This window comes from Polypterus senegalus, chromosome 3 (genome assembly GCF_016835505.1).
Source record: "Polypterus senegalus isolate Bchr_013 chromosome 3, ASM1683550v1, whole genome shotgun sequence".
NCBI classification, from domain to species: domain Eukaryota; kingdom Metazoa; phylum Chordata; class Cladistia; order Polypteriformes; family Polypteridae; genus Polypterus; species Polypterus senegalus.
In genome coordinates, this window is record NC_053156.1 from 68,401,901 (window position 1) to 68,418,726 (window position 16,826).

Consider the following 16,826-nt stretch of genomic DNA (forward strand, 5'->3'; position numbering starts at 1 on the left):
TATGATTATTTTAACCATCGATTGGGGAAGTTTATTTGGAAGAAGTACAGCTGGTGGGGTCTAACGTTCTTCAGCTTGCCAAGAAGGCTTGGTGGTGTAGCTGCCATTCCAGGTGAGTGGCTCAGCCATTACAACCTCATTTATATACTTTGTACAAAGAACTGGCAACCTTGCATCCCGTAAAACCTCAAATCAATCCTAATTTAGAAGCAGCAGATTAATTCTGAATGCATAACCTTATCTTGACACAACCGTTTCATACAGTATGTCTTTCTAGTATCTTAGAGAAAGCACATGGCAAAAGTTCCTGAGCAAAAGAAGGGGAAATAACCTCCAGAAGGACACACTGTACATAACTGGAGTTAAACCAAACTTCTGAATGTCTACAGGTCCTCAATAAAGACAGACTTAACCTTTCTATCTACATAAGCATTCAAGCAGTATGCAGACTAACAATGTTCCCACAAAAATGTCTTAGTAAATGTCCAAGACTGCACCAAAAGGCACTGTATTATACTCTACAGCCAGAATAGAACTAATAGCCTACATAATTCCTAAACAAACCATCATCTTTGGTAACTGCCACCAATACTTTTCTCCACTTATGCTAGGCTCATGATGAATTACTACTGCAGTGTTTGAGCTAAACCACTCTGGAGCTGTCATTCTCAATTACAGGGCTGAGATCTGCAAGCAATGTGCCATGATAAATGACTAGTACAGACTGTCAACATATGTAAGTGAATGGATGAAAAAATGACAGTGTTTCCTAGCTACAAGGTATGCACCTTTTCATAACCTGCAGCACACAACAGCCAGTAGTCTCCTAAATAGTTAATTTTAATTAATCTTAATATCATAGTATAATCATAATTGTGTTTAGTGACAGAAAAAATAAAGTAAAAACATCAATGACTATGCTTTAATATAGACAGCATGTTCAGGGTAAGCATCTTCTTCACATACATATCAATTCAAAAATTAAATACTATACTGCATTCCTTGTAACATTTAAAATGCTAAAATGTGCCCTGATTTCATTTTCAGAAACAGATGAGTCCCAAGAGTAAAATAATAACCATGAAAATATTTATTATTTTGATCCCAGTTCATTTTTCACTTGCATATGCACCAGTTGATATTTTGGTTTCTTGAAAAGTGGTTTTTAAAGTTTTTTCACAAAGTAGAGAGAAAAATGTCTTAACTTCACCAGTGCTTCAGTTTAAATGTAATTTTTTTTGTGCAGTTTCTTTAATTTTTCTCTTCAAATTCTGAATGCATCTTTTTACATTTGCTCATGATGTTGAGTAATATACTGTAGTTGTTATTGAAATAAAGGTCACATTAACTGAAGATGAAAACAGTGCCAAATCACTTTTTTTCTCATCCAAAGTGCTGATCAGAAAAAATATACAGTGTTATTGTCAGTTATAAACTTCCCTCAGCTGTTTCTGTTGTCAGGATTTGCAATATGAGTAATACATCTTGATGCTTTCATGGTGAATGCTGTCCACCTTAATATATTTTTAAATACTTAAAACACGTCAAAACATCCAGAAAAATATATGTGTGCTAAATTTTGAAAATGATATTCTTATTAAATTAACATTTAATAAAAAAGTGGCACTAAAATATTATGAAACATGTCAAAGATGAAATGGTACATAAAAAATATAATTGTAATATAAAATGTAAGATGATAGAAATTAATATTAAGTGTCATTTTCATCCACGGAAAACCTGTCCTTGTCACTTTGAAAGTCCATTCATATATAATCTTTTAAGTGTTGTTCAGTTATTTGATTACATTACCAATTATTTTATAGAAACATGCATGCACATACCAATGGGTAGCATGGTGGCATCATGGTAGGACCTGGGTAGAGTTTGCATGTTCACCACGTGGGTTTCTTCTGGGTGCTCCAGTTTCCACCCATAGTTCAAAGTCATGCAGATTAGATGAACTGGTGTTGCTAAATTGGCCCTTGTGTGTGCATGGGAGTGCATGTGGGTTCACTCTGTGATTGGCTGGTGACATGTCCAGGGATTATTCCTGCTTTGCACTCCAGCTGCCCCGTGACCATGCCCTAGATAAGCTGCTTGCGAAGACTGATTGATGGATGGACATATATCAATTTCACTTTTTCTTTAAAATGCAGAAATGTCTCAATGAAATTCAGTTACTGCTTTCAAATTATTCAGTGTATATGGAAATGTAAAAATGTTTGTTCTACAAGTCTGTGATACTAGCCTCTGCAGATAACATAAATACTACCAGCCTGGGATACAGAATAGCCACTTATGTCCACTGTGCTTATTGGCATTTAATGAGGCTATTAGCACAATAGACTGGGTTTGATCCCAGGCTGAGATGAGCTATGACAGGTGTAAAAAGCAGACCTGACCAGAACATAAGTCAGAACTCAAGCAATGTGGCCGGAGAATTAACTGACAGAAGAGCCTGCAAGGGAGACAGAGTAGTGTGGGCTAGGTATTCAGTGGCTATTTGGTATTTGAAGTGTCACTTTTTGGTGTAGTTCTCCATCAATATAGCATTTGATATTCTTTGATTGGTACAAAAAGCTGTTTGTTTCATACTATGGTGATCATCTCTACTATAATCTGTGTCGAAATGGCATATCACTGTCAACGTACATACAGTAAATATACAGTGCATTCAGTAGGTGATGTTCACTAAGTATATAATTTATGTACACAGTCTAACTTACCAACAGTAATGGATGCCTCGCAGTGATAGTAGCCATTTGGTTGTTTTTTCTTCAACATGGAGCAAAGGTCCAAATTAACCAGCTTCTCGTTACCAAAGTTTTGATTTTCAAAATTCTTATATAGCTTTGGGTCTAGCTTCTTTATGCCCTATTTTCAGGATAATAAGCAAAAGAAATATATTATTAACTTTACAAAAATGTAAATTTTTTATTCATAATGTAGATACATACTAGATTAGAGGCTTTTCTAGTAAGCACTTCATATACTGATTATACATTAAGAACATATGGAAGGTACTGTCTCACAACACATCACAGGTAATAATAATGCAGTATGGGTTTCCGAAACAGTGCACAGTAGAGAAATTCATGTGCTGATCAAAGGAAACTCAGCAAGACAAAATATTAAATCTACCTGCTTACAAATGGAGTGGTAGATGGTGTCACAGTTAACTATAATGTGAAACATACATTCTTGCCTATGCCTCCTAGGCTGATGATAAATGAATGAGTGTGGGTCTTTATGTAAGTGGGCTCTGTGATGGACTGGTATCACATTGCTAATTCCTGCCTTGGGACTGAAGCTGTTAGGATATCCCCCAGCCCCAATGGCCCCAATAATGGCTAGTTGGATGGAAAGATGGATGACTTGTTTGTCCAACAGAGTGTGATATTACACATTGGACTTGCAAGGTGTTTACATCTTAAACTCAATAATTGCTTGGAAGGAAAAGAAAGGAAAAAAAATTGTTGACATAAAATGTGTATCTTCTACCCATGCAAATTATTGTATTATTAAGACATTTATTATTACACTGACAATACCTGAGGTATAACAAAAAACAGAACTCTATTATTTTCCTTTGATTAAAGAGAAAGAGTACAAGATCTTAAATAAAAGTTTATTCGTCTATTTATGCCTACCAAATTTTGTGAAGATGGGGCCATAAATAAGAAAGTTCAACATGGCGGATGTTGTCGACCGTTATGACCGTTACGTGTAGAATTTCGAAATGAAACCTGCTTAACTTTTGTAAGTAAGCTGTAAGGAATAAGCCTGCCAAATTTCAGCCTTCTACCTACACGGGAAGTTGGAGAATTAATGGTGAGTGAGTGAGTGAGTGAGTGAGCGAGTGAGTGAGTGAGTGAGTGAGTGAGCGAGTGAGGGCTTTGCCTTTTATTAGTATAGATATATACACGGTGGATCCAGAAAGTATTCACAGCACATCACTTTTTCCACATTTTGTTATGTTACAGCCTTATTCCAAAATGGATTAAATAATGACAACGTGAAAAAAGTTTACTTGAGGTTTTTGCAAATTTATTAAAAATAAAAAAACTGAGAAATCACATGTACGTAAGTATTCACAGCCTTTGCCATGAAGCTCAAACTTGAGCTCAGGTGCATCCTGATTCCTCTGATCATCCTTGAGATGTTTCTGCAGCTTAATTGGAGTCCACCTGTGGTAAATCCAGTTGATTGGACATGATTTGGAAAGGCACACACCTGTCTATATAAGGTCCCACAGTTGACAGTTCATGTCAGAGCACAAACCAAGCATGTCAAATGAATTGTCTGTAGACCTCTGAGCCAGGATTGTCTCGAGGCACAAATCTGGGGAAGGTTACAGAAAAATTTCTGCTGCATTGAAGGTCCCAATGAGCACAGTGGCCTCCATCATCCGTAAGTGGAAGAAGTTCAAAACCATTAGGACTCCTCCTAGAGCTGGCCGGCCTTCTAAACTAAGCGACTGGGGAGGTGACCAAAAACCCAATGGTCACTCTGTCAGAGCTCCAGGGGTCCGCTGTGGAGAGAGGAGAACCTTCCAGAAGGACAACCATCTCTGCAGCAATCCACCAATCAGGCCTGTATGGTAGAGTGGCCAGACGGAAGCCACTCCTTAGTAAAAGGCACATGGCAGCCCGCCTGGAGTTTGCCAAAAGGCACCTGAAGGACACTAAGACCATGAGAAACAAAATTCTCTGGTCTGATGAGACAAAGGTTGAACTCTTTGGTGTGAATGCCAGGCGTCATGTTTGGAGAAAAACAGGCACCGCTCATCACCAGGCCAATACCATCCCTACAGTGAAGCATGGTGGTGGCAGCATCATGATGTGGAGATGTTTTTCAGCGGCAGGAACTGGGAGACTAGTCAGGATAAAGGGAAAGATGACTGCAGCAATGTACAGAGACATGCTGGATGAAAACCTGCTCCAGAGCTCTTGACCTCAGACTGGGCGACGGTTCATCTTTCAGCAGGACAACGACCCTAAGCACACAGCCAAGATATCAAAGGAGTGGCTTCAGGACAACCCTGTGAATGTCCTTGAGTGGCCCAGCCAGAGCCCAGACTTGAATCCGATTGAACATCTCTGGAGAGATCTTAAAATGGCTGTGCACCGACGCTTCCCATCCAACCTGATGGTGCTTGAGAAGTGCTGCAAAGAGGAATGGGCGAAACTGGCCAAGGACAGGTGTGCCAAGCTTGTGGCATCATATTGAAAAAGACTTGAGGCTGTAATTGCTGCCAAAGGTTGATCGACAAAGTATTGAGCAAAGGCTGTGAATACTTATGTACAATGGTGTGAAAAACTATTTGCCCCCTTCCTGATTTCTTATTCTTTTGCATATTTGTCACACAAAATGTTTTTGATCATCAAACACATTTAACCATTAGTCAAATATAACACAAGTAAACACAAAATGCAGTTTTTAAATGATGGTTTTTATTATTTAGGGAGAAAAAATCCAAACCTACATGGCCCTGTGTGAAAAAGTAATTGCCCCCTTGTTCAAAAATAACCTAACTGTGGTGTATCACACCTGACTTCAATTTCCGTAGCCACCCCCAGGCCTGATTACTGCCACACCTGTTTCAATCAAGAAATCACTTAAATAGGAGCTGCCTGACACAGAGAAGTAGACCAAAAGCACCTCAAAAGCTAGACATCATGCCAAGATCCATAGAAATTCAGGAACAAATGAGAACAGAAGTAATTGAGATATATCAGTCTGGTAAAGGTTATAAAGCCATTTCTAAAGCTTTGGGACTCCAGCGAACCACAGTGAGAGCCATTATCCACAAATGGCAAAAACATGGAACAGTGGTGAACCTTCCCAGGAGTGGCCGGCTGACCAAAATTACCCCAAGAGCGCAGAGACGACTCATCCGAGAGGTCACAAAAGACCCCAGGACAACGTCTAAAGAACTGCAGGCCTCACCTGCCTCAATTAAGGTCAGTGTTCACGACTCCACCATAAGAAAGAGACTGGGCAAAAACGGCCTGCATGGCAGATTTCCAAGACGCAAACCACTGTTAAGCAAAAAGAACATTAGGGCTCGTCTCAATTTTGCTAAGAAACATCTCAATGATTGCCAAGACTTTTGGGAAAATACCTTCTAGACTGATGAGACATAAGTTGAACTTTTTGGAAGGCAAATGTCCGTTACATCTGGCGTAAAAGGAACACAGCATTTCAGAAAAAGAATATGATACCAACAGTAAAATATGGTGGTGGTAGTGTGATGGTCTGGGGTTGTTTTGCTGCTTCAGGACCTGGAGGGCTTGCTGTGATAGATGGAACCATGAATTCTACTGTCTATCAAAAAATCCTGAAGGAGAATGTCCAGCCATCTGTTCGTCAACTCAAGTTGAAGCGATCTTGGGTGCTGCAACAGGACAATGACCCAAAACACACCAGCAAACACCTCTGAATGGCTGAAGAAAAACAAAATGAAGACTTTGGAGTGGCCTAGTCAAAGTCCTGACCTGAATCCAATTGAGATGCTATGGCATGACCTTAAAAAGGCAGTTCATGCTAGAAAACCATCAAATAAAGCTGAATTACAACAATTCTGCAAAGATGAGTGGGCCAAAATTCCTCCAGAGCGCTGTAAAAGACTCATTGCAAGTTATTGCAAACGCTTGATTGCAGTTATTGCGGCTAAGGGTGGCCCAACCAGTTATTAGGTTCAGGGGGCAATTACTTTTCACACAGGGCCATGTAGGTTTGGATTTTTTTCTCCCTAAATAATAAAAACCATCATTTAAAAACTGCATTTTGTGTTTACTTGTGTTATATTTGACTAATGGTTAAATGTGTTTGATGATCAGAAACATTTTGTGTGACAAACATGCAAAAGAATAAGAAATCAGGAAGGGGTCAAATAGTTTTTCACACTACTGTATATGTGATTTCTCAGTTTTTTTATTTTTAATAAATTTGCAAAAACCTCAAGTAAACTTTTTTCACGTTGTCATTATGGGGTGTTGTGTGTAGAATTCTGAGGAAAAAAAATGAATTTAATCCATGGTATAAGGCTGTAACATAACAAAATGTGGAAAAAGTGATGCGCTGTGAATACTTTCTGGATGCACTATATATATAGTGAAACTGGACCCGGACACAGACAGGCGGACATCGTTGTTTCACCCAGCACACGTTTATTCAAACACAACTATTTACAATATGTACAATGTCCAGTGCACCAACCCAGTGCCTTCAGCACCGATCCCCCAAAGTCCAGGCCTTTCACAGTCTTTCAATGCCTCTCTTCTGGCCGCCTCCAGTCCTCTCTCCAGCTCCGTCCTTCTTCCACCTGACTTTCGCTCTCGAATGCAGGGAGGCGGCCCCTTTATACTAACCCGGATGGGCTCCAGCTGCTTCCCAGCACTCCTCCATGGACATGCCCCCGTGTGGCGGAAGTGCCGGCTGCGCACCCGGAAACCCTCCGGGTGTCCCCATTCTTCTTCCCCCCAGCACTTCCGGGTTTACTGCGGTTGGGCTTCCAAGCCCCCTACCCAAGACCACCAACACAACCAGGGCGGTCGCCCCCTTGTGGTCTGGAGGAGGCACAAGCCCTCCTCTGGTCCTCCTGGGAGTCACGACTGGGCTCCACCCCCAGCCGCATGCGACAATATATATATATATATATATATATATATATATATATATATATATTGTCACAAAAGCCAGAAAGAGCCATAGCAAAGTTTGGGGCAGCCTCCCATATATTTGGTTTCCTGGCTGCAAATTGTCGTTTTAACTGATAGCACTGCTGGGCACAAAACTGAGTCCAAAACAGAAATGAGGGAACAGGGAAAAGGTGGATGCTTTTAAAGGGGAAGACAGGGGTCTGGCTCATGATGGTCTTCGGCCATAGGTTCGAGCCCGGACGTGACATCACAGGGGCAGGAGTCGGCAAGTTCTTCTTCCATAGGCTCAGTCCCAGAAGTGACGTCAAGAAGGCCAGGTGGAATCTCTCGTGAATGGTCTGCAGGCAAGGGAAAAAAAAGAGTCAGTGCACTCTTCTACATCCTGGTATGACTCGGAACTGCCCTTACTCAAGCCCTTTAACTGCCTCCCATGCGCACATGTTTGATAATAGATATATATATATATATATATATATATATATATATATATACACCATGTGCGCTTCGCTGCAGTCGCTGTAGTTGGAATAATTATGTATCTACATGCAACTTATAGAGCTTCTATATATATATATATATAACATTTTTGGTTTGTCCTCCTGGAGCCAAAATATATATATTTTCTCTATGACTAATTCATGAACATGCTACATAAAAAATAAAAACGGGAAAAACGGCAACACCGCCGGGAACAACAGTAAATAAGATAAAGTAAAAGTCTACCAAACACTAAATGAGATAAAGTAAAAAAGGGCAACAGCACCGGGAACAACAGTAAAAAACAACAGTAAATGAGATAAAGTAAAAGTCTACTAAACACTAATGTACAAAAACAAAGTAGAAAGTAACAGTAAACTGCAACACCTCCGGGAACACCGGCACACCGTGTCTACTAAACACTAAGAAACACTAAGTAGAAACACTAAAGGAAAAAACACTATTCAGTAAGTACTGCGTCTAGTAAACAGTAAATCAGTAAAGGAGAGAGGACTAAACACTAAGGAAAAAGAATGGTAAGACCCAGCCAGCTGGAGCTCAGCTCAGAGCTTAAATGAAGTGAATGAAATGAGGTGAATGGGAGGGGAGATGATCACGCGAGTCCCCCACCCGCCTTAACTCTCCATCCCTCCACAAACACACAAACACAGTCTCTCGCATCCCAACTCTCCTTTATATAAATCAGAAAAGGAGAGAGGACTAAACACTAAGGAAAAAGAACGATAAGACCGCGTCAACTGCGGAGCTCAGCTCAGAGCGAAATGAAGTGAATGGGAGGGGAGATGATCACGTGACTTCCCCACCCACTTTAACTTTCCATCCCTCCACAAACACAGTCTCTCGGATTCCAACTCTCCTTTATATGTATAGAATATATATATATATATATATATAAATATATATATATACACAGTAATCCTCCTTGATCGCTGGGGTTGCTCCAGAACCCCCGCGATAGGTGAAAAATCCGAAGTAGAAACCATATGTTTGTATGATTATTTTTATATATTTTAAGCCCTTAGAAACTCTCCCACACTGTTTATAAATATTCTCCGCACAGTTATACAGTAAACCCTTGTTTATCATGTTAATCCGCTCCAGACAGATAAATGAATTTCCACGAAGTAGGATTCTTTATTTATAAATCTAATATTTTCACAGTTAGAGCATAGAAAACCTGTTTACGACCTTCTAAATACGTTTTTTAACATTATTAGAGCCCTCTAGACATGAAATAACACCCTTTAGTCAAAAGTTTAAACTGTGCTCCATGACAAGACAGAGATGACTGTTCTTTCTCACAATTAAAAGAATGCAAACATATCTTCCTCTTCAAAGCGCGTAAGGAGCGGATAATGTCATAGAGAGAGTAAAGTAAACAATGAAAAATCAATAGGGCTGTTGCGCTTTTAAGTATGCAAGCACCGCGATAAAGCAGCGGCAATGAAGGGATCAATGCGAAGGTAGCCTTTCAGCATTTTTTACAGGAGCGTCCGTATCTTCTAAGCAAACAGCCTCTGTACAAAAGCCCCTCTGCTCAGATCTCCTCCATCAAGCGCAGAGAACGTCAGAGAGAGAGAGAGAGAGCGCGAGATTAAAGCAAACAATCAAAAATCAATAAGTGTGCTTTTGGACGCACCTCGATAAAGCGGCATTTCTTAGAGGAGCGTCCGTATCCACTAGGCAAACAGCTTCTGTGCAAGCAGCACCTCTGCTCACACCCCCTCCATCAGGCGCAGAGAATGTCAGAGAGGGTGAGATAGAGGCAGAGACAAGCAAACAATTGAGCACCGCGCAGGAGGCATATCTTATAGCATTGAGGAGTTTTAGTTAATATGTAATACGTGCTCTGATTGGGTAGCTTCTAAGCCATCCGCCAATAGCGTCCCTTGTATGAAATCAACTGGGCAAACAAACTGAGGAAGCATGTACCATAAATTAAAAGACCCATTGTCCGCAGAAATCCGCGAATCAGCGAAAAATCCGCAATATACATTTACATACGCTTACATATAAAATCCGCGATAGAGCAAAACCGCGAAAGTCAAAGCGCGATACAGCAAGGGATCACTGTATATATATATATAAAGTATATATTGTCACACACGTGCGCTTAAGCAGGAAGCTGAATGGACCTAACGAAGGTAACTCCACGTCAGGCTACGGGGTGGCGGGGTGCACTAAACCTGCTTCTGTTATTTCTGCAGACTAAATACGACTGATTCTACCTGATTCAGCCTTGACAACGTCACTTCCGGTACTGGCCCCCTTAAGAAAGATGTCAATTTCAGTTCCAGCCCCAAGAAAGACATCACTTCCGGTTCTGGCCTAAGTGACAAAAGCTTCTTTGGTTTGATCGAGGCCAAATATTTGGGCTACTTAGTGGGCTGGGGTGTGGTGCGACCACAGTCTTCCAAAGTAGATGCCATATTTAATTGGCCCTGTCTGATAACCAAAAGGCAGGTTCAGGCCTTTCTTGGTTTAACAGGCTACTATCACCAGTTTGTACCCCGTTTTTCTGAGAGAGCAACACCCTTGACTGATCTTACAAGGAAGGGGAAACTGAATCATGTGGTATGGGATGAAAAAACAGAAGCTGCATTCAGTGACGTAAAGCAGGCCCTTATTGAGGCACCAGTTTTGAAAGCACCTAACTTCTCTTTGCCTTTCATTCTCCATATGGATGCTTCAGACACAGGTCATGGAACTGGGCTGAGCCAAAGCATCGACGGAGTTGGAAACTGCTGGACCGAGAAGCCAGGAATGTGACCGTGGAGCAGGAGGATTTGGCGATTAAATGGGCGAATACCCAGCTGAGGTACTACCTCTTGAGTCATGAGTTCACTCTGGTAACAGACCATGCACCTTTATAGTGGATGGCTTTACATAGAGACTTGAACCTGCGTGTCACAAGGTGGTTTTTAGACCTGTAGCCATAAATGTTCGCGGTCGTTTATCGTCGAGGTGTCCTACAAGCCAATGCTGATGCCCTTTCCTGGAGTCACGACCTCTTAGACAGATGGCTCCGGGCTGAGGGGCAAGCCGTGTCACAAAAGTGCATTTAGGAGGAAGCTGAATGGCCCTAATGAAGGTAACTCCACACCAGGCCAGGGGATGGCGGCGTGCACTAAACCTACCTCTGTTTTTCTGCAGACCAAATATGGGTGATTCTACCTGATTCAGCATTGCCAACGTCACTTCCCGCTCTGCCAACCCCGAAAGATATCACTTCCTATTCCAGCCTCAAGAGGGATGTCATTTCCGGTTCTGACCCCAAGAAAGACATCACTTCCGTTTCTGGCCTAAATGACATGGCACTTTAAAACAGCCATCTTTGGCTTAACTTATCAGTTCAGTTTTGGACTCCAACTCAGTGCAAAAATTTCGGCAACCTTGTAATTTGACTGATTTGAATGCATGTAACTGCTCAAAACTGATTACTTGCAACACCAAATTGGTTGGATAAGCTCGTTAAGACTTGACCTTCATAGACAGGTGTGTCCAATCATGAGAAAAGGTATTTAAGGTGGTCAATTGCAAATTGTGCTTCCCTTTGACTCTCCTCTGAAGAGTGACGGCATGGGATCCTCAAAGCAACTCTCAAAAGATCTGAAAACAAAGATTGTTCAGTATCATGGTTTAGGGGAAGGCTACAAAACGCTATCTCAAGAGGTTTAAACTGTCAGTTTCAACTGTAAGGAATGTAATCATGTGGCTCGGTGGTGCAGTTATGAGGTCTGTTAGGAGACCCGGGTTTGAATGTTCTCCCCGTGTCCGTGTGGGTTTCCTCCGGGTACTCCGGTTTCCTCCCACAGCCCAAAGACATGCAGGTTAGGTGCATTGGTGATTCTAAAATTTTCCCTAGTGTGTGGGTGTGTGTGTGATGGTGCCCTGCCTGGGGTTTGTTTCCTGCCTTGCGCCCTGTGTTGGCTGGGATTGGCTCCAGCAGACCCCCGTGACCCTGTAGTTGGGATATAGCGGGTTGGATAATGGATGGAATGTAATCAGGAAATGGAAGGCCACAGGCACAGTTGCTGTTAAACCCAGGTCTGGCAGGCCAAGAAAAATACAGGAGCAGCATATGCGCAGGATTGTGAGAATGATTACAGATAACCCACAGATCACCTCCAAAGACCTGCAAGAACATCTTCCTGCAGATGGTGTATCTGTACATCATTCTACAATTCAGCGCAATTTGAACAAAGAACATCTGTATGGCAGGGTGATGAGAAAGAAGCCCTTTCTGCACTCATGCCACAAACAGAGTCACTTGTCGTATGCTTTTGGAACAAAGTGCTTTGGACTGATGAGACAAAAATTGAGTTATTTGGTCATAACAAAAAGCGCTTTGCATGGCAGAAGAACAACACCGTATTCCAAGAAAAACACCTGCTACCTACTGTCAAATTTGGTGGAGGTTCCATCATGCTGTTGGGCTGTGTAGCTAGTTCAGGGACTGAGGCCCTTACTAAAGTCGAAGGTAGGATGAATTCAACCCAATATCAACAAATTCTTCAGGAAAATGTTCAAGCATCAGTCACAAAGTTGAAGTTATGCAGGGGTTGAATATTCCAACAAGACAATGACCCAAAACACAGTTCGAAATCTACAAAGGCATTCATGCAGAGGGAGAAGTACAATATTCTGGAATGGCCATCACAGTCCCCTGACTTGAATATCATTGAAAATCTATGGGATGATTTGAAGCAAGCTGTCCATGCTCAGCAGCCACCAAATGTAACTGAACTGGACAGATTTTCTATGGAAGAATGGTAAAAAAATACCTCCATCCAGAATTCAGACACTCATCAAAGGCTATAGGAGGTGTCTAGAGGCTGTTATACAGTATTTGCAAAAGGAGGCTCAACTAAGTATTGATGTAATATTTCTGTTGGGGTGCACAAATTAATGTACCTGTCTAATTTTGTTATGATGCATATTGCATATTTTCTGTTAATCCATCCATCCATCCTCTTCCGCTTATCCATGATCGGGTCATGGGGTCAGCAGCTTGAGCAGAGATGCCCAGACTTCCCTCTCCCCAGCCACTTCTTGTAGCTCTTCCGGGGAAATCCCGACATAGTCCCTCCAGCGTGTCCTGGGTCTTCCCCGGGCCTCCTCCTGGTTGGACATGCCCAGAACATCTCACCAGAGAGGCATCCAGGAGGCATCCTGATCAGATGCCTGAGCCACCTCATCTGACTCCTTTCGATGTGGAGGAGCAGCGGCTCTAGTCTGAGCCCCTCCCAGATGACTGGGCTTCTCACCCTATCTTTATGGGAAAGCCCAGACACCCTGCAGAGCAAACTCATTTCAGCTGATTGTATTTGTGATCTCGTTCTTTCAGTCACTACCCATAGCTCATGACCATAGGTGAGGGAAGGAACATAGATCGAATCATGAATTGAGAGCTTTGCCTTACGGCTCAGCTCCTTTTTCACCATGACAGACCATTGCAGAGCCCACATCACTGCGGACGCCACACCGATCCACCTGTCAATCTCACGCTCCATTCTTCCCTCACTTGTGAACAACACCCCGAGATACTTGAACTCTTCCACTTGGTGCAGGACCTCGCTCCCAACCCTGAGAGGGCACTCTTTTCTGGCTGAGGACCATGGTCTTGGATTTGGAGGTGCTGATTCCCATCCCAGCCGCTTCACACTCAGCTGCGAACCGATCCAGAGAGAGCTGAAGATCACAGCCTGATGAAGGAAACAAGACAACATCATCTGCAAAAAAGCAGTAACCAAATCCTGAGTCCACCAAACCGGACCCCCTCAATGCCCTGGCTGCGCCTAGAAATTCTGTCCATAAAAGTTATGAACAGAATCGGTGACAAAGGGCAGTCCTGGCGGTGTCCAACTCTCACTGGAAACGGGTTCCACTTACTGCCGGCAATGCAGACCAAGCTCTGAGACCGGTTGTATAGGGACCGAACAGCCCTTATCAGGGGGTTCGGTACCCCATACTCCCGGAGCACCCCCCAAAGGATTCCCCGAGGGACATGGTCGAATGCCTTTTCCAAGTCCACAAAAACACATGTAGACTGGTTTGGCAAATTCCCAAGCACCCTCCAGGACCCTGCTAAGGATGTAGAGCTGGTCCACGACCAGGACGAAAACCACACTGTTCCTCCTGAATCCAAGGTTCGACTATCCAACGGACCCTCCTTTTCAGGACCCCCGAATAGACTTTTCCAGGGAGGCTGAGGAGTGTGATCCCTCTGTAGTTGGAACACACCCTCCGATCCCCCCTTTTAAAAAGGGGGACCACCACCCTGGTCTGCCAATCCAGAGGCACTGTCCCCGATGTCCATGCGATGTTGCAGAGACGTGTCAACCAAGACAGTCCTACAACATCCAGAGCCTTGAGGAACTCTGGGCGTATCTCATCCACCCCCGGGGCCCTGCCACCAAGGAGTTTTTTGACCACCTCGGTGACCTCAGCCCCAGAGATGGGGGAGCCCACCTCCGAGTCCCCAGGCTCTGCTTCCTCATTGGAAGGCATGTTAGTGGGAATGAGGAGGTCTTTGAAGTACTCCCCCCACCAACCCACAATGTCCCGAGTCGAGGTCAGCAGCGCACCATCCCCAACGTATACAGTGTTGACACTGCACTGCTTCCCCATCCTGAGACGCCAGATGGTGGACCAGAATCTCCTCGAAGCCATCCGAAGGTCGTTCTCCATGGCCTCCCCAAACTCCTCCCACGCATGAATTTTTGCCTCAGCAACCGCCGAAGCCACATTCTACTTGGCCTGCCGGTACCTATTTGCTTCCTCCAGGGTCCCATAGGACAAAAGGGTCCCGTAGGACTCCTCCTTCAGTTTGACGCCATCCCTCACCGCCGGTGCCCACCAACGGGTTTGGGGATTGCCGCCACGACAGGCACCGACCACAGCTCCGGTCAGCCGCCTCAACAATAGAGGCATGGATCATGGCCCATTTGGACTCAATGTCCCCCACCTCCCTCGGGACTTGGTCGAAGTTCTGCCGGAGGTGGGAGTTGAAGCTACTTCTGACAGGGAACTCTACCAGACGTTCCCAGCAGACCCTCACAACACATTTGGGCCTACCAGGCCTGACCAGCATCCTCCTCCACCATCGAAGCCTACTCACCACCAGGTGGTTATCAGTTGACAGCTCCGCCCCTCTCTTCACCCGAGTGTCCAAGACATGTGGCCGCAAGTCTGACGACACGACCACAAAGTCGATCATCGAACTGAGGCCTAGGGTGTCCTGGTGCCAAGTGTACATATGAACACCCCAATGCTTGAACATGGTGTTGTTATGGACAATCCGTGATGAGCACAGAAGTCCAATTAATAAAACACCACTTGGGTTCAGATCTTGGGTGGTGGTGGTTGGGGGGTGGGTCATTCCTCCCAATCACACCCTTAAGGTCTCACTGTCATTGCCCACGTGAGCAATACCAGCAGTACGAGGGAGTCCCCAGGAGGTATGCCCTCTAGCACCCGCTCCAGGGACTCCAAAAAGGGTGGGTACTCCAAACTGCTGTTCGGCGCATATGCACAAACAACAGTCAGGACCTGTCCCCCCCACCCGAAAGCAGAGGGAGGCTACCCTCTCGTCTACCGGGGTAAACCCCAATAAACAGGCTCCAAGTTGGGGGGGCAATAAGTATGCCCACACCCGCTCAGCGCCTCTCACCGGGGGCAACTCCAGAGTGGTAGAGAGTCCAGCCCCTCTCAAGGAGATTGGTTCCAGAGTCCAAGCTGTGTGTCGAAGTGAGTCAGACTATACCTAGTTGGAACCTCTGGACCTCACACACTAGCTCAGGCTCCTTCCCCTTCAGAGAGGTGACATTCCATGTTCCAAGAGCCAGCTACTGTAGCCAAGGATCGGACCGCCAAGGTCCCCGCCTTCGGCCACCACCCAACTCACACTGCACCCGACTCCTTGGCCCCTCCCATAGGTGGTGCGCCCATGGGAAGGGGGACCCACGTTGCCTCTAGGGGATGTGCCCGGCCGAGCCCCATGGGTGCAGGCCCGGCCACCAGGCGCTCGCCATTGAGCTGAACCTTCAGGCCTGGCTCCAGAGGGGGGCCCGGTGACCAGTGTCTGCGCGAGGGAAAACACTGTCCAAATGTTTTGTTCTTCATAGGAGATTTTGTTGAACCGCTCTTTGTCTCATCCCTATTCTAGGACCAGTTTGCCTTGGGTGGCCCTACCAGGTGCATAAAGTCCCAGACAACAGAGCTCCTAGGATCATTGGGACACGCAAACCCCTCCACCATAATAAGGTGGCGGTTCAAGGTGATCCAATAAACTTAATGTCACTGCTGAAATACTACTGTTTCCATAAGGCATGTCATATATTAAAAGGAAGTTGCTACTTTGAAAGCTCAGTCAATGATAAACAAAAATCCAAAGAATTAAGAGAGGTTCCTAAACTTTTTCATATGACTGTATATAGTATTTTAAGTTCAGCTGATGAAAACAATATCTTACTGCCTAAGTCAGGTCATAGTTCATCCATATACAATTCAAACAATGTCTATTTGAATAAAATCTCTAAATGGTAAAATCCAATATTTTAAATGATGACAAAGTGTAATATGGCAGAGTGTAGTGAGCAAATACAGTATGTGTGTAAGTCCTGTTAACACATAATGGTTAGGGTCCAAATGCTGTGTAAA

At 44.0% G+C, this 16,826-nt stretch overlaps 1 protein-coding gene across 4 annotated transcripts in view; it reads right to left on the minus strand.

The window, feature by feature from the left end:
* LOC120525295 (A-kinase anchor protein 7) overlaps positions 1–16,826 on the minus strand; it is a 275,212-nt gene that overhangs the window by 195,601 nt on the left and 62,785 nt on the right. For all 4 annotated transcript variants that reach the window (XM_039747463.1, XM_039747462.1, XM_039747464.1 and 1 more), the window contains exon 7: positions 2,730–2,877. In XM_039747463.1, coding sequence (XP_039603397.1) covers positions 2,730–2,877 — 148 coding nt within the window. The remainder of the gene's footprint in view (positions 1–2,729; positions 2,878–16,826) is intronic.